The following is a 25,776-nucleotide window of genomic DNA, read 5'->3' as shown; positions in this document are numbered from 1 at the left end:
GAGTCAGCACTATTTGATACATCATAAAGGTTGTTTTGAATAACGGGCTGCTCCGTCAAAATGCAGAACAAGATTTTATATATTTACATATTTACATATTATCCTGTTATTTACTCTTGAAACAACGCTTGTGAGATTTTTTTCCCACATGTTTCTATTTATTTTCCTTTTCTCTTACTTATTGATGTTTCTTGATGTTTTAGTCTTCAGTTTTATTCAATTTCTTTACTTTGGTTAAATGTCACTGTTGTGTTTACACATTCCTGGAAAAGGAGAACAAGTGTTGCTATTTTTCACTGACTATAAATGTATTTGTTTACTTGCTGTCCCAGTGGTTTTCAAAATGTTTTGGCTTGGGAGATCCAGCTTCCATCCTCTTGGAGCTCCTCATCACAGATTTTAGATTTCTTCATGTGGACATGAGTTGTGAGCACTTTAACTCAAATCTTAGAACTTTCCTTCTGTGACTGTTTAATTTGAAAGATTTTAAATAAGTCTGAAGTAACACAGGAAGGGAACAAAATGGAGAGAAAGATTTCAAAAAGGAATAAAAGAATAAATGCACATAAAAGTAATAAAGTCTCCTCTAACAACCCTGCAACTCCTACCTTCATAAATGTTTCAGTGTTGATTGAACTTTTCACACTTTTTCTCTCTGCTCTGCTCCCATGTGAGTTTACCATTTGTACACAAGTACACAGATCTAGTGCCCATCTTAAAAAGCAACAACTAAGTCACTCGGGATGAGTTCCATTTTTGTATTATCTTTTATTATTCATTAAGAAAATAAAGAATAAAAACAAGATGAAAACAAGAAATGCAGACGTGCATCCAGCCAATAGCCCACTACCCCACCCAGCTGGCCTCTTTTGGCCCCCTATAGGCAATGCAGATGTATTTGATCAGCACCTTTTGAATGCAAGGCAACTAAAAGTGCTTTAACATTTACAAGACAAACAATAACAATGAGGAACAGATGATTAAAACAATAATACCAAAACTAGACGGCATAAGCAATGACAGCAAGCAAGCGGCCAAAATGACACAGAACAAAAACAATAAAGCAAGGCACACAGAGTAGAGGCAATAAAACTAACAAATGAACGTGATTTAGGGGAAAATTAATTAAGAGCACTGTAAATCAGCTCGCGCTTTAGCTTGGACCTAAAGTAGACAGCAGAGTCTCCGGCCCCAGCTCAGCTGGCTAACAGCAGCTTCACCGTGTTTGGTTTGGACTCTGGGAACAGCCAGTAATCCAGAACCAGCCGGCCCGAGAGGTCCGGAGGGTTTGCACTGAGTCAGGAGATCTGACAAGTCTTTTGGACATGCCCCGTTCTTTGATTTATGGACGAGCAAGCACATTCTGATGGTGATTCTGTGAGAATGTGGTAGCCAATGCAGTGATCCGAGAACTAGAGTAATGTGCTGAGTTATTTTTTGGTTTTTGTTTTTTTTTGTTTTTTTCTGGTCCTGGTTATCAACCTGGCAGCAGCCCTCTGGATCAGCTGAGGCTGTCTCCGATTGCTGATTCGGACGGACGTGTAAACGCAGTGATCCATCATCGGTCATCTGTCTCGCACTGAAGAATCCACCTCTCAGGATCATCTGACAGCCAGCAGTTAAACTTTCAGACATTTGAGCACTAATAACTTCTGGATTGTTCCACTGGTGTGAAAGAATGGGTGTACTTTCTAGAATACAGCTCTATATAACAAAAACATTCATCAAAAGAGGGCATTTTATACATCTTTAACAGTGTGATTCTCTGTGGTGGAGCCCCAGGTTTCCCTTCCATCCCCTAGACGACAAACACTACACACAGTCGTTCAACTTTGGGGACCATTCCTATTTTTAAAGGGGCCATGTGTTATTTTCTCTGGACCCTCCCTTCAAACTGTCGCAGGAAAACTCAACAAGCGAGCCCCGCCGTGCACTCTCAGCGCGCCGCCACCAGAGGTCTCTCCTCACCAGGCCACGGCGAGCGCACGCCGTGAGCAAAGTCTGTGATGAACACCCGCAGAAACAGGGCTTGGTTCTGTCAGACTTCATCCACCATAAAATCCCAGGCTGCCATTGGAGAGCCCGTCGGCAAAGAGCGAGCCAGGACGCAGACGCAGGAGATATCGCAGGAAGGCTCCGACGGACGCAGTGTCCATCACCTCAGCTGATGTAACCAGACAGAGAGCGTTGGAGGAGTCAACTCATTTTTTTTTTTTTAAAAAAACAACAGCAACTTCGACACGCAACACACTCAAAAGAAGAGGGAGACAAAAGGAGGCGAGAAAATGGGACATACCGCAATACCTATATTGATGGCTGTGTTGTCCTGCTGCGTGTGGGAAAACGTCGAGGTAAGAGCGACGCGATCCGGATCATCCGGAGCGATGGCGCATTGTGATTTATTTATCTTTCCCTGTGTTTCCTCGCGAATATCGGGACGAAACGCTGTGGGTTTTTTTTTTTTTTTTTTTTTTTTAATCTAGTTTGACTTCGTGACGACATTATCACACACACACACAGTCGCCTCTATCTCAATATCTGCTGACACGCATCCCCCCCCCCCCCCCTTTTTTTTTTTTTTTTAATCTGGGCCAGGTTTTCATTTGCTAAAACGCATCCTGGAGCACCGTCCCGTGTCAACAAGAGTGATGACACACCGCGTCCGCACACTTGAAAACGCAGCGATGAGGGGAGAGAGAGGGGATTTTGAAAATGCAAATGCGGCGATGGTCAGATGGACGCTCACGAAAACAAGAGAGGGAGAGAGAGAGACAGAGAGGGAGAGAGAGAGAGAGAGAGAGAGAGAGAGAGAGAGAGAAAGAGAGGCTCCGGTGGAGATGTGGTCTCGGCTCGCTGCGTCAAGTCTGGGCCTGGAAAAAAGAGAGAGAGAGAGAGAGAGAGAGAGAGAGAGAGAGAGAGAGCGAGAGAGAGAAGGTTCTGCAGGCCCCTTCTGCTCTCGCATCAAATCCCCATCTCGTTGCATCCCATCTGGCCTTGTCAGAGAGGGAAGTCAGCTTCCATCCATCCTTTTTCTTTTTTTGTTTTTCTTTTAGAGGAGTGGTGCAGCTCTTAAGCAGGGGATGGGGGGGGGGGGGGAATCCATGCATATTCAATGTGGCACATTTGGTCTCCATGAAGGACCACTGTACAGATTATGAAATAACCAGACAGACTCACTGCCATTGTCAGATCTCACACACAGAGAGAGTCTATTTCGAAAAACGCCGAGGCCTTGGAGACGCTCGTGATGAGGAAGCTGGTTCGCCCAGGAGGGCACGACTTTGATCTATCATTGGACGAGCGGCGCAGCGAGCATGATACAGAGTGTTCTAATGAGAGGTACGGGGGTCACCTCTCATTGGCATGTGTCTCCATCAATAGGTGAGAGAGGAGACAGCGGGAGCCCCCCCCCCCCTTTCTCACAGAGAGCGACGGATCAATGGGCCACCAGCTGCTCTCCACCTTCCAGCCTCCAGCAGCTGACTCGCAGTTTGATGGACTCGACCTTTAGTTCTCGATTCCTTTTTTTAGTCATCCATCATCTGTGATAGAACCGAGGCAGGTCGGAGCGGAGCGGAGTGGTGGTGGTGGAGGTGGAGGTGGAGGTGCGTGTGAATGAGGAAGAGGAGGAGGAGGAGGTGGGGGATGGGGGGGATGAGTCATGATGTCCCAGGTGGAGCCGTGGCTCAGGTCAAACGTCCTTTCGCGTCTCCACCTGGAAAAGCGGTGAGGGACTCTGGTAGGGTATCTGCGCTCTAGGGTGCCCCCCCCCCCTTCTCTCCCGGAGCTCCTAAGGGGATTTGGGAGATGCTTATTTATTAGCCATCTTCCACACAGCGAGTCTCGAGCAGTCACATAAAGCCTCCTCCTTTCATTGTGAAATAATTTTCACTTCTCTAAGAGCCTTAGCGGGATTACTGCTGTGCTGAGGAGCGGGCTTTAGCTCCACACAAGCAGACCTGCCCGTGAAGGTTTAGGTTGAAGATTACGCCGTTCAGAGGGTTGGCTGGCTGGATTACACTGTGGTATTAGTCTTAATAAAACTGTCAGCTTCCCTTAATTTACCCAACATCCATTCAGCCAAGATGTGCGAGTTGGACGAATTTGTTTTGATCCCATCCCCCCCCCCCCCCTTTTGTGGCAGAATATTGAAATTTGTTAGTGCATCGGACTGTAATCAGAGTCGTAAATTTAATATCCGAACACTATTCGTGGATTAGCGAGGCCTCAGTGGTTTCTCTTTATGTCTTGGTTTTTGTTTTTTTGGGGGGGTGAAATACAAAGTCAGCATCATCCCGTGTGTGTTGCTGCGATTGGACGGACACATTGATGCCAGGTTGTCACGTATGTCAGGCAGAGTAAACAGCTGCCCAGGTGTCTTGTTGTACACTTACAACAACAGGTCTGACACTCGTGGACTAAAACTATGATTCTTCATATACTGTGAGATTTGTCTGCTGTTGAAGATTTTGACGCACAGTTTAGACTGAATCGGCGATCCAGTGAACATATTTGTCCCTTGTAGGTCAGCCACAGACATTCCCAACTGGTGATTTTATGCATTAATATTTTGTTAACTGCTCTACTTGGAAAAAAAAAAAATGAGGAAACCGTTTACCTCAAAATAACCAAGTAAATCAGTATAAATAACAACTAAGTTGTTAGAACTTTTTAGCATGTACAACTCACATGTTATAGTCTCTAAGTCCAGACTTCTGAAGTGGAGTCAACTTTTAAAATGAACAGTGTGCTGAACTAATCTGTTTTCTTACATCATGGACCGTAAGGTACTGTAGGTCAGGGCGTCTCTGCAGCACTTCAGTATTTCATTGTAATGTTGTTTTGTCACAGGTTTGACCTTTTATAAGAAGAATGTGCAACTGCTTCCAGTGTCGCGCTTGCACTGAGCAGTTTTGACCATTTTGTGACTAAATGTGCAACCTTACACAACATACTTGTACAATAGTAGTGCTGTCACGCAACAGGATCAATACAATACCTTTAGATATACATTTTCGATTACATGGGGTGAAAGTGAAAGGACAATTAGGGCATAAGAGTTTTTTAATTGTATGAAGCCATTAAGACCTCGGGCAGCTGAGCTGAGGTGCATTCTAAAACCTACAGCATTGTTTGAGAACACCTCCTCAAACCTGAGGGGGTTTTCTGAAAGACCTGTTGGCGTTCACTAAAACCTTTATTTCCCAGCCTCCAATTGGACATGATTGCCCTTTGCTGTAATATTAATTCCCAAATGACAACACATCAGTACATCGATGTTTATTAACACTGCGGTAGATATTCTAATGAAGGCTGTCAAGTTTCTCTATCATTTATTTTGATTGTTAATATTTGACCACTGTTTTCTCGATTTGTTGTTCATAAAGCGTCAGGACGTTGCAGATAAATGCAGAATTTCCTACAGCTGAAGTTGACTACTTTAACTTTCAAGTTTACTAACAAGAAAAAATAGTAAGAACACTACCATATATTCACATTGTAGAAAGAACAACCAGTGAAAATACTTCAATGACTGTTTGGTTATCAAAATGTTACTGTTCAGTTCTCTTTCAATCAACTAACTGCTCAACCAACCAACTGTTACGAGTAATAAGAGCATATATATTGAATTATAGAGGGTTTTTTGATCTGTGTTGTGTAGCCATGATGATGATGATCATGATGTACAGTTGTTTATTATTTTCAGCGCATGAGCAGCACAATCTCACATCACCCTGTGGTGTATTGCCGTGCTCTGTAAGGTCACAGAGATATCTGAATACTGACTCACATGAAGCCAGGCTACAGCCGTAAGCTCTGTGTTTGCCCTAACAAAACCCGTGGGAAAATCTGATACTAGGAGAGCAACCACATGATTATTGTGGGTAGTGTGCAGCCATATTTGATAAAAGGATGACGAGGGACAACAGGTATACTCAGCTTCAGTCAGCCAGGTCTGTATTTATAAAGACAAATGACTGCAGCAATGACTGAGCCCTGTATTCCCCCCCCCAAAAAAAAAAAGCTGCAGGAGAACAGAAGCGGCACACCCAGAAACCAACGTTCTCTATCCACAGGTTTCAGGAAGTGCTGGATGTCTGGGCAGGCACGAAGCATGAAGGGAGGAACCGGGTAGGGAGAGCATGGGGGAGGGAGGGAGGGAGGGAGGGAGGGAGGGAGGAGAGAGTAGAAAGCACATTTTAGTACGGCTGAAGATTAAATGAAAATGGTGAGTCACAAAGTCGCTGCGTAACCCCCACCCGCCTCCTCCGCCGCCCCACCCCTCCACCTCCTCCTCCTCCACCTCCTCCACCACCACCACCACTGACAGCAATTTCAGGCCTCATGCTGGAACACAGCCATACAGATCCATGCACCTCCCACCCCCATCTGCCTTTCGGTGCAGTAAAACACAAGAGGATTTGCTTAAAAAAAAAAAACAAGAAAAAAAAGATAAGGACAACCAGATCTCTCTCTCTCTCTCTCTCTCTCTTTCTCTCTCTCTCTCACACACACACACACACACACACAAACACACAAACACAAACACGTGCATGTACGCATACACTGCCCCACACTCACTTAATTAATTTTAGAGCCGAGAGATAATCGGGTTCTCTAATGGATTCCTGTGTGCTCGCTATTCTCTGCTATATCCGTGTGCCAGTGGGCATAAAACGCACCGTTTTATTGTATCACATGTTTCCCCCCCGTTCTCTGTATCTCGCTTCCTTTCCAGGGTTTTCAAGTGCAGCACACACACACACACACACACAAACACACAGGACGTGGATTAAATCCTGCAGAGTCATTGTGAAATGAGAGCTGTACCGGGGGGGGCAGTGCTGTAAACGCACCTGAGCGATCGAGCTAGAGGTGACAAGCTAATAAGTGATAATCATGCACCCTTTCGGCCATTCTGCACCCCCCGTGCCCCGCGTTGTTGTGTGTTTCGCTGGGGTTATTGAGTCGGGTTTCATTTCCTCTCTCCGCCGCTGGTCGTGTTTGAGTGTCTGGAGTGGAAATGAAGAGAGTATACATTTGTGTTTGTGTCTCCAGCGGGCATGGCGTCCGTCCAGATCTGTTGAAAATGAATCTACATTAATTGCACATTTGGGCGGCGGCGTCCTCCCCCATAGGTTCAGGGAATGCTCTGTCAAAACGCTGGTTTAGGATGCTTCAATCTTGTCTTCTGGCCTTGCTGAAACTGTTTAAATGATGCGTCCCAGCTGGAAGGAAGAGTAATTCCCACATCGGAGTTTAATAATGTGTGCTTGCGAGGCTCATCACTTCATGTCCTCTCTATAGCCCGTCACGCATACCCCCAGTGCGCTACATCTGATGAGTTCATTTCTTCGACTTCCCAGGTGGCTGCTTATAAGGAGTGACGTTCATCATTTAGTGAATTTCACCTTTCATCATGCGCTCGCTCGAATGTCAGACACAACGTGTATATAGGTTCATGGAGCGCTTGCAGACAAAATGTGATTGCTTGCACCCGCTTGTAAAAAAAAAAAGGCCCAGGGAGGACTGTGTGGCACGCGTCTCCAGTGTGTGTTTGCACGTGTCACGAGCGTGTCCGGCGTCACCTAGAGGGGCTCTCGTGGTACCAGCATAGTCGTCCTGATCGCATCCAGCTGTGGGTTCCTCTCCAGAGTCTTGCAGGCCAGAGATATCAGTAAGCCTAATGGGCTGGATATCTGCGGGGAAAAGTTGAAGCATGATGTTTGGTCCTGCTGCAGCTGGTGGGAGGATTCAGAGGAGCCCCCCTCTTGGAAAAAAAAAAAAAAAAAAAAAACGTCTGCAGTGTGGTGATAACACTTGTCGTCCATGTTCGGGAGGGGAAAGAGAGAGAAAACAGATTGCTAGTGGAGGGAGAGAGAGAGAGAGAGAGAGAGAGCGGGGGATTGCCCTGGCGCGGCGGACAGTTCGAGAACAGGCGAAGGAGGAGGAGAGAGAGAGTGTAAGTGATGTAGAGCATGTAGGATGTTATGTGGGTTGCAGGGTGGAGTGCATGCTAATGGAGGGACCCAGCCCTGTTGCCACTCAGCCCGAGCAGCTAGGAGAGCGCAGAGATCCATCTCTGTCGCGTACACGTATTTACAGGTGGCCTGGAGATGAGACGAGGGAAAGGGGGCGAGCAGAGGCAAAGAGAAGCCCCGTGGCCAGAGCGGAGCGCTGACTTGTATGAAAGCGGGACTGCAAAATCTAATTTCCTTAACGGCCTTGGCTGCAGGGGTTTTTTTTGTTTTTTTTTTTGAGAGTGCGGGGTTGTCGGGTCCGCTGAGACTGATCAGGCCCGCATTAACATTCTGCTGAAGAACACAGGGAGCCATAATGGAGAGAAACGGATGTTGTTTTTGGCACCTCGCAGCTCTGTCAGGGGGACTAAAAGCTTATCTCTAACACTTTAATCTAAAGGTGCAGCAGTAAGGGTGGACGGATGGAAGTCACTCACAAACGCACAATTAGGTCACATGCTTATGTTTGTAGATAACTCAGAAGTCCACACACACACACACACACACACACGTGCGCAGGCGCACAGCGCAGACTTGCTGCTTTATAAAGATGGCACGCTGCAGAGGTTGCATCAATTATTGAAGGCCGTGGAAAGGTCTGGGCTCTCACTTGTCGACAGGGCTTTGGCACTTGTCACGCACCCCTCTCAACGCTCCGCCGCCAGTCCTCTCTCTCTTCATGCTACCTGGTTTTTATGGTAGCCCCCAACTCCTCCCTCCCCGCCCCTCCAGGTCCACTCCACAGCCTCCCTCTTCAGAGCACAAAAGAAAATCCCCACGCCCGTCTCCTCCTCGCCTCGGCCTCCTTCGTCCCTCCTCTCTGTCTCGGCCCCATCCTCCTCTGCCCCCCCCCCCCGCCTCATCCCAGAGGCACTCATTACCCCTCCCCTGCCCGCTCTCCCAGACGCCACTCTTCCATCTGCTTCTGCTGCTTTCGGTGGCCAGTGACATCTTTTCACTTTCCATGCAATTGTACCTGAATAATTCATGCTCTAAACTCAACCTTCATTGTGTTATTTTTTTTTATGGACTTTTTCTCCGAAGCAAATGAAACATAGCAGACATAAACACGTGGGTCAAGGTTAAAAAAAGCTACTTCTTGAGTTTGTGCGAGGACGGCGTGAGCAAAGACAATAGGAAATAATCTGTTTATCTGATTATTAATCGTCATTACAAATACAGGGTGTCAGTAGCTAGAGGTCACATAGTGAGAAGAAATAACCATTCATAGAAACAAAAAAATAGACTACATCTATAAAACATTTTACGATCTCATGAGGCTCGTGTTGTGTAATTTGTCTGCTGGTTGTAGCCATTTTATCTTAATGGATGCCATCAAATGATCTTTCAGTGATTTCCTACATTTCCCAGAATGCTTTTTGACAATCCCCAGACAGATGGTGGGATCCTGCTGCATTCAGCTGTTTGTGTGCGTGGCAAAGCTATTTGACATTGAGCAAGTGCTCTTTTTAAAACATTTAATACATTGTTTGGCATGTTGGCATGACAAGGAAAAGCAGCAAGTCCTGCGATGCTCTTGTTAAAAGAATACTGAAATTGATGAATCGATTATTAAAATAGTAGGCAATTAATTCTCTCCCAAGCATTTCAGGATAGTATGTTGTATACTGAATGTGCAGTTGCAGCAGAGGAGCCTCCAACATACTGTGTCCTCCCTTCCCCTGAGACATCATGTTCCCACAGCATCTGACTTGATGCTCTGTATTCAGCAACCCCAGCATAAAGGCTGCAAAGGCTGTATGCTATTGAGCCAGCTTCCATTTCATACAGTGTACGTTGTTGGTGTGCCCACTGTAAACAACCAGGTTGGTGGAACGAACAGCTATAGATAACAAATGAACTCAGGCACACTGCGACCACTGTTAATCACCAACAGTAAGATTCAGCGGGTGACGGCGAGAAACAAATAGCGCTTCATTCTTTTCTCATCTTAGGCTCACTGTGCTCACCAAGACCGGGCTGTGCTGGTTAACAGCCAATACACAACCAAGCTCGGCTGACAAATGGGGTACTTCGCGTGAGTCCAGCGGTGGCTTGGAAAAGGAGCATAATAAGAGCACAAAGCATAAATGGAGGTCCCAGGCCCCGGTGAGGGGGTCTTTTGCACAGATTGTCTCAATGATTAAACCATTTTCCCTTCAGTTGGACAGTCTGTGGAGACTTTATGGCCTGAGGAAATGAGATAACGCTAATATTTAATCTACTGAGTGATTCTGCAGCACAGACTGGCAGCCTGCACAGCCAGCACACATTATCTCAGCAGAGTGGCCCGGTCTAGAATAACACTGAGACGGCTAAAGCAAGACAGGACATGTTAGCCTGACCCGATTGCAGTTATTATTTTCTCTCTCTGGGTTGGCGGAAGTGTAAGTGCGTTTTCTAGCGTTGCCGGAAATGCAAAGGGATTGCGTTGAATCTGATGCATACAGACACAGGGGCTTCTGGATGCAAAGGAGTTATCAGTTATCAGAAATAACTTAAGATTGTTCAAACAAAATGTTGCTGTGCCTTTAAGATCCGCTTAGTCTCACCACCTTGTTACCCGAGTTAGCGCGAGGTGAGGTTATTTATCATGTACTCCTCGACCAACAAACAGATTACTCCGATTTGTACACATCCCCCTTTTGTAACCGTGCTTATGAGAGCACTTGAAGGAAGTGTTGGAATGACTGTTGAAGTAGATTTATAGCAAAACGGAAAGATAATCAGTTGTGTTGTAACATGCAGGCTGTTTGGCCCTGAAGCAGACGACTCAGTGGGACATGTGACGAATCGTTAAGTCAGCCACTGATTCACCACACTGAGATTTACCAAGGGCGGCTTGTGAGCAGGAGTGGGATCATTAAAAAGAAACAACATAATACTGTCGCTTACAGTGTGGTAATCGATTATATTAACTGTGAATATATATATATATATTTTGTTAATACTAATTATGTTTGATGTATTTTTGCTGTTACTAGCAACCATTTTCCCTTTTTTTGCAAGTAATTTAGCAGTTGTTTGACGAGTGGAATAATCTAGAAGAGATAAATGTATGTCACATTTTCTCAGACCCTGAACACTTTCAATTGTGCGACCATTTAAATCTGTGTAATCATACTTTTGTCGGTCATGTCTGTCCGTCCTGGGAGAGGGATTCTTCTCTGTGGCTCTTCCTCAGGCTTCTTCCACCTCTTCCCCTTTGTTCCTGGGGAGTTTTAACTTACTCAAATCAAGGCTCTTCTTACAGACTGTAAAGCCCACTGAGGCAATAAGATTGTAGGCTTTTAGGCTTCATGAATAAAATCGACGTGACTTGACCAGCAGTGCAAGCTAAAGATATTTGATTCTTAAGAAACATAGTAAAAAAACAACAAGCATTTTTTTGCAGGCATTCTGTTTTTTTTATTTTGCCATTGCTCTTCATATTCAGATAATTATTATATGTAATTGTTGTAAAATGTCTTCAGTATAATGAGGGACATGTTTAAGTGATTGTCCAACTCAGCAGGGCCCGATAAAGCATCAGTGATTTAGCAAACTTTGAGATTTTTGGCTATTTGGCTTTCATAACATGTCTTCTTTCAGACTAGTGAAAAGAAAACGTCCAAAATACACATTTAAGTGTTTATTTTATTTGTGCAAATTGGCACATATTTAATGGGAGCGATCAGCAGAGAAGTTTCATGGAGATGAGTTTCTATTTCAGTTATTTTCAGTGGGCTTTTCTTGCCCTTTTCACCTGTAGTGTCTTGCATCCAACAGGCTGTGCGGAGGAAAGCTAACCAACCATTAAGCCGGCGATCGGCAACTTGCCGGGGACAGAAAGTCGAACGAACATGTGGGGACGCTTTCATGTGAGAGAGAGAGAGAGAGAGAGAGAGAGAGAGAGACTGAGTGACACGCTTGAAATTCTGTGGGGAACCAGTTGCTACGGAAACAGGGAAGGTAGCTGGCTCCTGTGGGTGGTGTTACCATGGCAACCACCCCTCGGTGGCCAAGTGATGCTGAGAGGGAGATCGTGGAGGAGAGGGCCTTTAAAGGAAAAAAAAATGTGTATTTACGGGTTGGATGGGAGGAAGTGAGGCGGATGAAGAGGACGGCGAGCGAGCGGAAGCTGATGTTAAATGTGAGAGCGCGACGCCAGCTGTGCGGCGCACTGTCTCAGGCAGTCTCCTGTCTCCTCCAGTGTGTCCGTGGCCAAACTTCAGGTTTTTGTGTTTGCTCTGTATGAGCGGCAGGCTGGCCCCAGTGGTCCTCCCAGCGTTAGCTGTTTATCCCGCCGTTCATTAACGCAGCACCTCATTAACATGAACAGTAGGCCAAAGATGCTGTGCAGGGCACGGTGAGGAACCTGGGAAGAGGTCGTCCCCACAATATGTCTTTGCAGCTTGTTGGGCTGAAACTGTCCATGCTGGGCACTTTTATCAGCGGTGGTGTACACTCTGACCTCTCACTGGGAGTTAAAGAGCAGCCTGCTCACACTGCGGTGACGCCACATGGCTCTGAATTAAACATGTTGTGAAGTTAACTGTCATATACCTCCCCTTACACACTCAGTGTGGTGTGTAATGTAGCTGGTACAGATCCGCCACTAATAAAAACATCAATTATTGCTTTCAGCTTTCTGGTTACGCCCCCGCCTCAACAAAAATATAATAATAGTAATAATGCACAACCGCACAGCACTCAGCCCCTGCCTCATATTCTCCCAACATATGCATATATAACCTCAAAAGCCTCATTTCCATAAGATGCATCTGCTAGACAAGCTCCCAGGAGGGCTGGCACAATGTGATCAGAATTGTATATGTGCATAAATAAGAGACAGGAGGAAAGAGATATATGAATCTTTTAACCCGCATCCCCCTCCACTGCTTGATTCATCGCTCGGCCGCTGCACGTGCGTATTCAGTTCAGCGAGGTTTTATTTATCTTGTGTCAGTCACAAAAAAACAAGACAGCAGAAACAAGACAGAGGACGTCATTAGTTTATCAGTTGTCTATTTACATATTTGTGCTATTAAAGCGCAGAAAGCACCAGAGATCATACGTCATGTGGATGAAGTGCATCCCTGCCCCCAAAGGGCTCGTCATTTCCCGTCGAGAATATTAATTTGACAGATGATTTTAAAATTTTACATTGTTTTCAGTTTCGAGCGGTTCGGGATGCTGTTTGCTTCAACAAAAGCACTGCAGACAAATCCGTTGAGGATTCCCGTACCAACTCTCTGCAATATTCAAAAAGTGCACAAAGTGACAGGAAAGCGAAAACCAGAGCTGGGGAGGAGAACGATGACACGGGGATCCAAAAGAGAAAAGACTTCAGGGCAGATCGACTGGCGAAGACAAAGGCAGCGCGAGGGTCTGGAGAGGCAGCAGCGGCCCAGGGTGTGAGATGTGAAGGAAGCGAGAGGAAGTGTCAGATCTTATTGACGCCGTCTGCCTGCTGTTTGTTGGCGGAGACCATAGAGAGACGGTCTGTCCTTAACTGGATCAATTATTACAGTCTTTTAACCTATACATGCTCTCATTTAGGCCTTGAGATTGCCTTTATCTATTTACAACATGCTCAAGGACATCACGTTGTTGCCTTGAGACTTCAAGTCTCGGCTCGGCTCGTCTCTCCCACTGTAATACAAAGCCATCACCTGTGTACGTGTCTGAAATTGAAAAATCTTGTTACTTCCTAATCTCCCTAACCTGCAGGATTCAGGATTCGTTCTCAGGGTGCATTGACAGTTTTTAAAGCTCAATTTGGACAAGGATTGCTTTATTCATAACACACACATAGAGTACTGCCCGTAACTTATTGTGGTCTCAGAGTGATTATGATTTAATTGCGCATTTTCATTTCATTTCACTGAAATAAGCCGTGCAACTCATTATACCCAAGAGGTTTTGACCTATGTGGGAGGAAAAGGCAACAGCAGCCTGCAGAAAATGATCCTTAGTAGTGACGGTGCACAAAAAACACACTAGCTGATAGAAATTTGAACCTTGGAGTGGCAGATACGACACCAGCCGTTTTGGATGTATTAACCATACAAATACAGACTTGGAGAGCTTGTTTGCGTCGTGTCAATCACAATCTGCCTGCAGAAAATCCCCGATTCAGTGGCAATTGTGTTGACATTAGGATGTTTCAGACGGACCTGCGGTACTCAAATCTCCGCTAAGCTTTTGATTCCTTCAATCCCCAGAGGTGGCTCTTCAGCCTGAAATCATATCTGCAGGCGCCCAGAGTTTGGCATTAAGATGTTGGCATTCCCATGTTGTGTTGCTTAACAGTCAAGGAGGTTGAGCAGTGTTGCATAACAGGATGAATTCATCAACAGCGCGACCAGAGAGACCAAAAATCACCTCGGTTTGAACACAGAAGAAGAAACTGAAACGAGCAGCAGTCTGATGTTTTCAGACTGTGTGTTTTTCCGGCTGGTTTTGTGAAACGTTATTACGCAGCTGTTTGTTTCCCACACGTCTGCAGGAGGCGGCGGCGAGGAGCGGAGTGGATTGTGAAAATGACCAACCGCGCTTTGTGTTTTTGTCTTTTCTTGACAGAGAACGTCATCGTGGTGCGTGAGTCAGATGAAGCATTTGTTGAAATGGGGGTGGAACAGAGAGGCAATGTTCAGCCTACTCTGTGCAGCTCAAGTATCACAATCACTCGTCTCATTCCGAATATTGCCTAATACTGCCTTTCCATTGAACTGGGAACACTACGTTGAAATCTGTTTTACGTCCGTGGGAGTTTCCTGTTTTGTTCTCGTGATTGTGTTGGACAGGTTTTTTTTTTTTACCACGGATGCTGCTGAAAGGCAGGATGTTTAAAGAAAGAAGAACAACAAAGAAAAGCTGACAGGAAACATGGCTGTAACAATATTGCCAGCACACTGGAAGTTAAAAATTCAGGTGTGTGCATTATTGAGTGTAATACAAAGAGAGAAGCAGGGTATGTGTGAACATGATATTGATAAGGAGTCATGGGAGAGGTGGAGACTCTCTTCCTGTCGCTTCTGTTGAGTCTAGGCCTGCAACTTATTGCTTACATTCTCGATTAATCTGCCTTAGTTTCTTAATCAGTTGATTAAGCCTATAAAATGCTGAATGAGGAAAAAGTACATCTTCAAATTGCTTCTTTCAGCCAACCTTCAGTATAAATCCCAGAGCCTTTTCATTTATTATCATAAATGACAAAGAAAAACAACAAATAATCACATATCAGAAGCTGGAAGAGGCAAATATTTGACGTTTTTTGCTTGAAAAATGACTGAAATGATTATCGGTTTTCAAAATAGCTGGCGATTCATTTTCTCTTCGAATGACTACTTGATTAATCTGCTAAGCGTGGCAGCTCTGCTTGAGTCTCATGGTGCTATCCTAAATTAGGGAAATCTGTTTGCAGCTAAGGTTATGCGATCCCGGGAGGAGCCGGTGACCTTTCAGGAAGAGAGAAATCACTCGATTTCCTATTCCCCGTCAGCTTCTTTTCAGAAGAGGCTAAAACCTTAAGAAAGGATATGCCACTCTGGTCTTCTACACACAGACCCCGGTTGGCACAGCTCTGACTGATGCTCCGAAATTACCACAATCGTGAAATGGTTGGCACGGTCGCCCTCCAGATCTATGGAGTCTCTCGCAGTGATGCCATCTGACATGCTCTGTATTTTAAGCTATACTTGAAATCAAATCAAATATTGGGAGCTGGTTTTGGCTGCTGTTGCAGACCTAGATGAACCCTGGTGATTATGGGGCCATCTGCTCCCAGTGTGCCCAGCTGGAGGCTGGACCGCTGTAATCTGGACTGATGAGAGAGCCCGACTTAGAGAAGGTCGTGACGTTTGCAAATGCACAGCCAAAAGCCTCTGCCATGATGGCTGTCGAGCTCGTATTGAAACGAGGCATCGGGTTTAATATTCAATAAGTAACCCTATATGTGGTTTACAGTAGGAAGCTATGGAACAATACATTAAACACAATGCAGCATTTTCCGCTCTGCCCATCAGTCCCTGCTCAATCGAAAATTAATGGCTTCAATTAGCTGCTAGTCAGAGATGTATAATAATGAGTGTCAGCGTGCAGCGCTAACCTGCTCTATCCTCCTTTTGTCCCCTCTGCATCACGAGAGCCTGGCAGACTAATGTTGCTACTCTCTAATAAGTACATGCCACACCAGGAAGAGGCCTGATGGAGCCTATGAATAATTAACCGACATGATTACAATGATGAATGCCCCCGAATCTATCTGGCCATTTAGCACTGGCCTAGGGAGGGAGGCCAAACAGCAGAGTGTCGGGTATTGTGTGAAAGCTGTTAGGGAGGAAGAGGGAGACAACAACGCGAGGGATATCGAGGATGGGGTGGCTGGCTCGGGGTGGATGGAGCTCAGCCTTGAGAGAAGGTGGAGGGAGGGGCCCCCGAGAGCAGGAAAGACTCCCACCATTCAGCCATCTGTGCTGCAGAGAGGCACAAAGACAGGAACGCCTGTGTGTGTGTGTGTGTGTTTGTGTTTCGAACATGCATGGATTGTGCATCGGCGAGACCTATTTGTACGTGGGTGTGTTCTCTACATGAGTGATGGAAATTTGCCACTCCGCAATGTTAGAGCGGTCCTACTTAACCATGCAGGCTTTTCACACCAGACGTGACAAAGCTTGTTGTTTGCACAGGATAGCGCTAGCTGCAGATAGCTTTATTGCATGAATCACCAACGTAACCTCATAGGAATTCTTGGGTGTTTAATGACTTGATGTCTGTAAACTCTTGCAACCCTTGTGGTATTGTGGGATAGCCACCATACATTGTCCTAGAATAGAAAATAGAAATTCAAGATCATTTCATGCCACTGATATAATGATAGAATAACTGCATAATCGTGTAGGTGTATCGTGTCACTGAGCACTGAATTCTTAAAGGAGCAATATGTGAGAAATATTCAAAACAAATTGGTGGAAGCATATCCAGAATGTGCTGCTGCTAACTGTAGCTATCATTAGCTTGATATCTTTCTTAGCCATGCATCTGCCAGTCCAGGCTGGGAGCACGTATTATCAGGCATGCGTTTGTGTCCTAGCACAGGAGTCGGGGGCTAGCTGGTTAGCAGGCCAACATTTGGTAGATATGTCTGCAACAGGATTCACAGACGTCGTGATTTCTTCATATTATGTCAACAATGTTGGTTAATATTTAATGTTTTCAAACAAAAATGATCACATATTGCACCTTTTAATATTGAAAGCCCAACTGGTTTTTAAAATGTTAAACACACATGTAAACAGACAATGGAAAAACATGTTTGAGGTCATGTACATGCTCAGGGTTGAAGGTATCTATATTATCCCAAAAGGGAAATTTGTTGGACAGCCAACAGTAATCACATTACAATCCCGCAACGATAACTAAAACACAAAAAGAAAAAAAAAACAACAATAAATACAGAGAAAACATAATCATTAAATCGTATCACAACATATTAAGAAGGACATTTAAAAGGCCAATGGCAGCACGGACAAATGAGTTCTCAAGTCTATTGGTCCAGCATCTTGGCCAAATGTATCTGTGGCCAGATGGAAGCCGTTGGACAGTGGGTGGCTGAGATCAGCCAAGGCTGACTTGGCCTTCTTCAAAGTCCTCACCTTTTACCCTGCAGTCTTTATCTGTTTTCGAGGGTAAGTGATCTGCACCACCAGAAAAGAGAGAATATGAGTATGGATGTGATGAAACAAGGATGATAGATTTTCATAAGCATACCGTCGACATTACAACTCCGAGCCTTAGTGAATAAACATACGCTGATGTTCTTTCTCGTACGCAGCGTCAACAGGAACCTCGAGCCTGCTCGCTTGTCATCAGTTACTTTGGCAAGATATTTGTACTGTTGCCCAAACAGCCTGCTCTACAGACTGAACATGAATCATGAGCGATGTATCCTAAAGATGGTGACATAAGATATGTGTGATGAACTGATTATTTTATGTCGCATGCTAACTTGTCCATACACCATGCAGAAGAAAGGAAATGTGCCTGCTGCAATTTAATAATTCCTATTATCTGGCATATGTTATTTAAAATGTCGTCAAGCCTCAGTATGATAGACAAAATTGGGATAAATCATGAAATTTTACAAGTTGTTTTGTGTTTGTGATGTATGGTTCAATCAGATCGTCACTACATTGGTCTACTTTGGTTAGATGGGATATCCCACATCCCTGTTGCTAAGAGGGTATTAGCTCCACAGGGATCTGTTGTCTCGAGTTGATCATCAGGTGTCAAGCAAGCTGTATATAATAAACCTCTGACCAGACAGCCTGTGTTTACGTTGTAGGCAGTGTATTTGCAAGTTTAAAGGTGCAATATGTAAGTAAGTTTCAGAAAATTAACTATATTATACTAGGTATCTACAGAAGTTAGCATGCTAGCCTGCTAGCCCTGGCCTATCATTGCATATCCAGCGCCTGTGTTAGTAGTGTGAACAGTAACACTCCCCAAGTGCTCCAAGCTCCCTGTCCAGTCTGCTAGCTAGACAGTTAAAAGCTAACTGAGCAAACTAGCTAATGCCAGCTACAGAATTTGACAGGTGGGCATCTGCTACATACATCTCCTACATATTGCACCTATAAGTTTATTTATAGAGCGCAGCAACATATGTACCAAAGGGCATCATACAACATATTCGCAGATATACCTATAAATACAAACGCATACATACACAACTATAGAATAGTTTCCATGGAGAAATATGAAATGCTAAAAAAACAAACAAAAAAAAAAAAAACTGCAATCAAAAGCCCCTGTGTGACTGTTCATACATAACATGACATGTTGCTCCCTGCAGCATCTAATGCGTTTTATGGCCTGGCTCTCCACTGTTCGCTCTGGCAGCTACTTGTAAAAGGTAACAAATGATGGGTGGGCTCCGCCTCTTCTGCTCTGGCTTGCCTGCCAGGACCGGGAGATTGCATCATTACAGAGGATGAAGTCATCCTGCAACATAAGGGTGGAACAGGTGCTAAAAATTTAATTAGGACAGGGCTGAAGCTGCCGGTTGAACATGTAAATGTACTGCCCCTGCCCAAACTCAGCCCGACTGACAGAAGTATTTATGCAGCAAGATCATATCTGTTGCCGGCACTTATTTCGAGTGCTCCACTCTGCAGCATAATTTCCTCTACCAGACGGATATCTGTGAAAATATAATTAACCATCATTATATCTGCATCAGCTGTTCCACAACTTCTGCTCCAGTGCACATTGTGCTCTTGTCTCTGTGGGATCACTTAGTTTCCTCGTGGTGCTCTCTGTAATGGTGACTCTGGAGGTGCGCGCGTGATCGCGGAGAGACGCAGCACAGTCCGCATGCAGCGGATACGGAGAACTTAGCAGTGCAAAGAAAAACGGGATGTCAGGGGAGCAAACGGAGGCAAAGAACCTGGTGAAGAAGGCAGAAAGCCAATCGATGCTTAATATCACCAGGTCGTTATTAATGATGCAGCGCTCTCTGCAGTGGGCAGCTGCCAGGCTTCTGGGCTGTCTGCCTGTTCAGCCTCATCAGCACTAGGACATGATATGTGGGACTCAGGATGGTTGAGCGGCACCAGCTTACTCCCCCTCCCCCCTTCCCCCCTCCCTGCCCCCTCAGTGTACTGTACAGAGATGCTTCAGTACACTACGGCATTTCCTCTCTGAGGCATTGGTGGACGGCAGATCTGCAGCCTCTTTCCTTTACTGGAGAAGAAGCATAATTGTTGACAGATTGTGAAGTCTTACTGTGAAGCCAACTGGACCAGTGATGGGCCTCAGCTCCTGATGGAGACTGGGAATGTTCAGAGAGACTTTCACCTCCGTGCTCACACCGCAGCAGTTTTTTTTTTGTTTGTTTTTTTTTTAAACACTCTGGACAACAAGTCCAATTGGCGTCAAACTGGAAAATTGCGCAACACAGAGACACTGAAAAGCTTTGACCACATGTTTTTTAGTCCGAGGAGAGGCACAGCTATAAATTGTATGAACAAAACATGGGCAAAACAGCTTAATCAAGGCATAAGAATGCGTCTCATTCACTGTAGCAGAAGCTATTCTTAGCTGTCAATGAGAGCCTAATTTTTCCCCACAGAGGACTATTGTCTATTTAATCTGTATCTAGCGAATACAGCCATGTGTTTATGAAAGACGTCAGAGCATTGGGAACGGAGCATGTTTTACCATTGAATTTTTTCCTTTTGTAAACATGACCTGTCGTGGAATGATAATTCTATACTTACAGGTAAAAAGGTTTACCGTGTTCAGCCTTTTTATTTATGTGTGTTGTATTGGGCGCGAATCATAGACCTTACATTACAATACGCTGCTCGTGATAACGATAATATCACGATACAGCAGTTCTGTGATAATCCGCACATCGCAGGACAGTCATCTTATGATACGCGAGAAAGGGCAAAATGCAGTAATTATGTATTTTTTTCACTGCACCGTGGTGTCAGTTTCACAGGATTTGACTGGAAATGGGATGAAACAATGTAAAGAAGACTGACTGTTCCTTGTCCATGTTCTTGTGTGCCATCATTCCAATATTAAATCAGCCATAAACTGCACTAAATTCTTTTTTATCATGTGTAAATTAAGTTTACAGAGGTTTACACCAAAAGGAGTTAAGAAGTAGGAACTATGACTAAAATATTTGGAACCGGTGTATCAGTAATTGCATCACATATAGCTGCATCGATAATTTGTCCCAACCACGGTGTATTAGCGTCCACTTAACATGAGTTTTGGACAGGCAGAAGCTTTTGGCCTGAGGTGCGTCGTGGTGGCCTCGAGGTGAAGTTTAGGTGTGTGCCGACATGTCTTGTTATTGTAAACAACTCCAAGCCCAGCAAACACATTATCCTCTCTGCTCTGTTTTCCTCGCTCTTGTGCCCTCTGCAGACCTTCTTTCCTTTAATTGACTGCTGTTATCAGGTAGATTCTGCTCCTGGTCAACCGACCAATTTGATTAGCAGCTTGGCAGATCCTCTCCACCGTCCTGTTGCACAGACAGCCGCACGCGGCGCATAAATATTTGCTGTGCAGCAGTCGTGTCCTTGCTGGGCTTGAAGTCGGATGTTGAAGCTGATTTGACAGAAATAGCACTGACATGTGATCTGGGGCCTAAGAATAATAGGCATAATGCAATTGGCTCTTCATCGTAAAAGCTATATATTTTAGTGTAATACGGTTACTTATGTTGTGATTGAACATGATCGAATAAACGAAGCAAAAGGAGGCGGTGCGTTCTTGCAACAAGTACAGTCAACAGCGACATTCACTTGACTGAAATCCAGCTTCTATTGTCATGCCTGAGTTCAAGCACGGTCTTGCCAGATGTTTCCCAACTCCTGAGTATTGCATCCACTGACTTGCCAAGTCGGTTTATATTTTTTTTATGAAAAACAGGTCGACATAACGCACTTTGTAAATAAACACCACAGAATGCGTTTCTATCCATCAACCGATGCTTCCTAAAAAGGATTCTCACCATTTTTGGGGTAAGAATGAAAAGGACTGACGCATGCTGGCAACCGTTTCTGTTATTGCTGTGAGCGTACAATGAAACGCCTACAAAGACACAGAGTGGCATCCACACACCAGAGCAGCGTGGATCCTTCTGACGTCAGCCTCTGACGAATGTTCATATGAAGTCCATGTGAGGAATCACACTCCAAACTGGGTCAAAATCATGCAGGTGTCGTGCTGCCGTGAAGGAGCAAACCAACCCGACTGCACATCGTAAAAACTGTATTTCTCTGTAAGGGGTTATCACTGAGGCGAGATCTAATCTGGTCCCAGATCAGCTTGGCCTTGCTGTGCTGGAGGTCAGGGCCTCAGGCTCCTGATGGACTACTATTGATTGGGGGGAACGTGGCGATACAGTTGCAGTCGCTCAGCATTGATTTTCTGCAAGTGCAGTAGTGGAGAGCAGGCAGAAAGAGAGAGCCGGACCAGGGGGAGCTGCCAGGTTATCTTCTCAAATATCCGGAAGTTTTTTTTTTTTTCTTCCTTCTTTTTTTTTTTTCTTCATGGCACTGACCTTCCCCGAGTCAAAGAGATATATCTATTTAGACATTAGCTCAGCAGCCGCACTAGACAGACTGTTTCAGCAGCTTCAGCAGGGTTTCCTTGTGCTTATCCAACAACACACTTAACCAATAAAAAGCTCAGGTTCAGCACGGTCAATAACTAACACGGACATTCAGTTCAGGAGCGGAACATTTCTTACTTATTGCGATATGACTCAAGAGTAGGGGTTATTTTTCCACTAATAAAATCGTGATGATGTGACATTTGTTGGAATCTGTAAAGAAAACAAACATGTTTTCTTACATCCGGAGAACAACCTCTGTAGTCTAAGCAGTCTTTACAGCACTACAGTTTCTTTAGTGTAATGCTGTTTTATCACACATTTTACCCCCCAGCAGCCTCAGCAAATTGGATAATGCACTTTGCATTTTGATAATATTTTTGATTCATTGTGCAACCCCACTTACCACAGATTGTAAATCAATGGTAAATCAAAGCATAATGGAGTTATTTTTGGTCATCATCATTCTATTTTTGAAAACGTTTTCCATACCTGCTGAGCAGCCATGGCCTCTATTTATCTGCCGGGTCGATCATTAACTTGCAGGGACTTGAAACTTTGCCTGAGATGAGTTATACATCATGGCAGAGATGTCAGCAAGTGATGACAGCAGAAACTTGCTGCAAAACAGCAACGTGTTGGAGAGCAACTTTGTTAGGAAAGAAAAACGCCAGAGAGAAACAGTGAGAAGATAGGCACCTCAAGGAAGGGGGGTAAAAAATAAATTTTGAAACATTTACGAAAGAAACTGTGTTAAAAGGAGACTTTTTTCATGTATATCAGAAAAGTACACATGAGAAGTTTGACTGCAGCTCATGTCTCCAAGAGTTCACTGCGAGGATCACCTCTCTAAAGCTGCTGTTTTAAGCCTCTGCTAGCTGATATTCAGACATTATTGATATGATCTGGAAAACGCTGCCGCCTATGAAGGCATAAAAACGCATTCATAAATCTTAAAAACACAGCTCTGCTTTGGGGAATGGTCAGCAGTAATGAAAAGTACGTGCGTAATTTGTAAGAAATCTGCTAGGACACGCAGAAACACAAACTCCTCTTAACATAATTATAATGCACAGACTGCTCGGGGCTTATTATATTTATTGTACGTTTACTCAAAGGGGTTTTATATATTTATTTTATTCAGTATGAATTTTAATTAGGGACTTCAAACACTCCAGCTCTGGTCGGCCGAAGCAGGGCTTCCCTTTGATCAGGCGTCACTCTCTCAGTTTTTTTTTTCTTCTCCTCCGTTCCTTCCCTTTGGGCAACTTCCGCCTAATTGGCTCAGCGTGGCTCGTCTTGTCTGTCGTCAGTGGGTCCGTCTCTCTGGCTGTCAGCGCAGATGAAAGGATAGGAGCCATACGTAGGTGGCTCCGGGGGTTCGGGGGTGCCTTTTTGATGAGTTTTGGGGCTGGCCGGTGCACATCACTGCACGTTCTGTACCATGAATGTTGCTGTCGCGTGACGCTCTCAGATGCTCATCTTTTCGCTCGAACAAAGCGAGTCTGCCGGAGTAAACAAGTCGCTGTTGCACCAGGGATGACTCAGACATCCAGTGGAACATGGAATACTTTGGCACTTGGTCACGTTGTTTTTGTTTGTCTGAAAAAAAAATCTGTGGATGAAGTCCTCCTCTGTGCTGTTTATAGAGCTTTCTAACCCCCCTCCTTTATTCCTCCCTGGGCTCTCTCTCTCTGTGTGTGTCTCTCTCTCTCTCTCTGCCTCTGTGCTGTGTGTTAATGTAGTGAAGTGGCCCATCGGTCAATGAGCTTGTATTAACACCTGACTCCGAGCCCTAGCTGCTGTTTGTTCCTCTGTTGTGGGGTCCCCTGGGCCCTCCCCAAGGCAGAGGCAACATATCCCGAGATCAATAACAACATCCTAGAAGGCCGCTGGAGTGGGGGAAGAGGGGGCCAGTCTTTTTTACATACTCTTGCATATCTTTCCTGTTCACCTTTCTCCTCATCCACCATCGGTCCTTTCAGTTGTCAGCCGTCAGTGCTGTCAGCCTGCACGGAGCATAGGCCGCCAGTCGATAAGTCAGCCTTTTCATCGGCTCTTCTCCGGGTTATTTCAACCGCCGATATTCTCTCAAGGCTCACAGTTGGCACTCGAATCTCCTGTGCATTAGCTTCCTCTTCCCTTCCTCGACAGTCTTCTGTTTTCAATCTTTCTCGAACTCTCAGCCCACCGCCCTGCCTTGCGCTCTCGGTCTGATGTCAGAGAGTACATTTAGGAATTACCTCTGGTCTACCTGCCCCTGGTTCGGCTTCAAACGCAAAATGATGTCCCAGTGTGTTTGTATCAACTCCTCCTCACCGCTCATGTCTCTCTCTCTCTTTCTCTCTCTCTCTCTCTCTCCCCCTAGGCCCTGTCCATGACCGAGGTGAACGGGCCCGGCCCCCAGGTGGCGGAGCCTCAGATCGCCATGTTCTGCGGCCGTCAGCTCCTGCACATGAACCTACAGACGGGCCAGTGGGAGCCGGATCCCCAGGGCCGCCAGGGCTGCTTCAAAGAACCCAGCGAAATCCTGTCCTACTGTCAGGAGGTAGGGTCCCGAGCCTAACAGACAGATGATGAACACTAGTCTGGATCTATTAAAATTAAGAATTAAGCTTAATGACAATGCAGTCCAGAGCTAATTTAATGAAGTATGATACTCTTGTCTTTAATCTGGTTTGTCCAACACCTGTCCTATATGCATCTATATATTTAACCATATATAGTGACGCGATGGAGGCCTGCTGGAATATCGCCATATTTCATTTGTGCCTCCATCCACTTTTCCTCCTCGTTGTTACCTGATATGTGTACTTGATAACATTTACTGTAAGGTAATCAATGGTACACATACTCTCCACACACTCCTCCTTCAGGAATAATCATGTGAAGTAAAAGGCAACCAAGCGCCATCTGGAGGTCAAACTAGACACAGAGAGCAGCGGCAGCAGCAGCAGCCATGAGCCATGAACAGACTGTAATGCGATTAGCTGACAGTAGTATGTCTGTTATACAAAAGCCTTCTTTTTTTTTTTGCTTTGACATTTGTGAAGAAAGCCCTTCAGTGTGAATTCAGACGCTACATTTCGGTCCACATTATGTGTTTGTGCTTGAAATTGCCGGCCAAGATTTTCAATTCAAGTAATCAGATGGGAAAGTAGAAACATTAAAAGACAAGAATGTTCATTGAAATGAAAGAATGAACCTTCAGTTCGCCGTGTCAAATGTCTGACACGGCTCTGTGTAAGTAGCTGGAGAATATGCTGCATGACTCTTTCCCCTCGTTAGTCTTCTCCAGACTGACTGTGCTCTTCCCCGACCCTAACCCATCCTCCGACCCCCTCTCCGACCAATCGTCCCCCGTCTGCCGCTCCTCTCGTCTCCAATCCCCTTCTGTTCTGCCCATCCATCTTCCTGTTTCTGTGTCCCTGTCGTCTCTGCATGTACCCGTACGTCCAGATGTACCCAGCACTTCCGATCTCACACATAGAGGAGTCGAAAAGACCCGTCACCATCCACGCCTGGTGCAAGAAAGGCTGGGGCCGCTGCCAGACACACCCCTTCATAGTGCTGCCCTACCGCTGTCTAGGTAAGAAAAACACACCATGACCATGAGGTCAGTTACACCACCAAGAA

General features: G+C 45.2%; 1 protein-coding gene across 2 annotated transcripts in view; it reads left to right on the top strand.

Moving 5' to 3' along the window:
- Positions 1-1,868: 1,868 nt before the first annotated feature.
- Positions 1,869-25,776, top strand: part of aplp1 (amyloid beta (A4) precursor-like protein 1) — a 36,462-nt gene continuing 12,554 nt past the window's right edge. Inside the window, exons 1-3 of one of the 2 annotated variants that reach the window (XM_037073795.1) lie at positions 1,869-2,351; positions 24,509-24,688; positions 25,600-25,729. In XM_037073795.1, the coding sequence (XP_036929690.1) occupies positions 2,286-2,351; positions 24,509-24,688; positions 25,600-25,729 (376 nt within the window). In that variant the 5' untranslated portion in view covers positions 1,869-2,285. The remainder of the gene's footprint in view (positions 2,352-24,508; positions 24,689-25,599; positions 25,730-25,776) is intronic. The other variant, XM_037073796.1, reaches the window with a different exon arrangement.

Source organism: Acanthopagrus latus, chromosome 17, assembly GCF_904848185.1.
Source record: "Acanthopagrus latus isolate v.2019 chromosome 17, fAcaLat1.1, whole genome shotgun sequence".
Taxonomy (NCBI): domain Eukaryota; kingdom Metazoa; phylum Chordata; class Actinopteri; order Spariformes; family Sparidae; genus Acanthopagrus; species Acanthopagrus latus.
The sequence above is the reverse complement of the archived record's forward strand: the minus strand, read 5'-3'. Positions and strand labels throughout refer to the sequence as shown.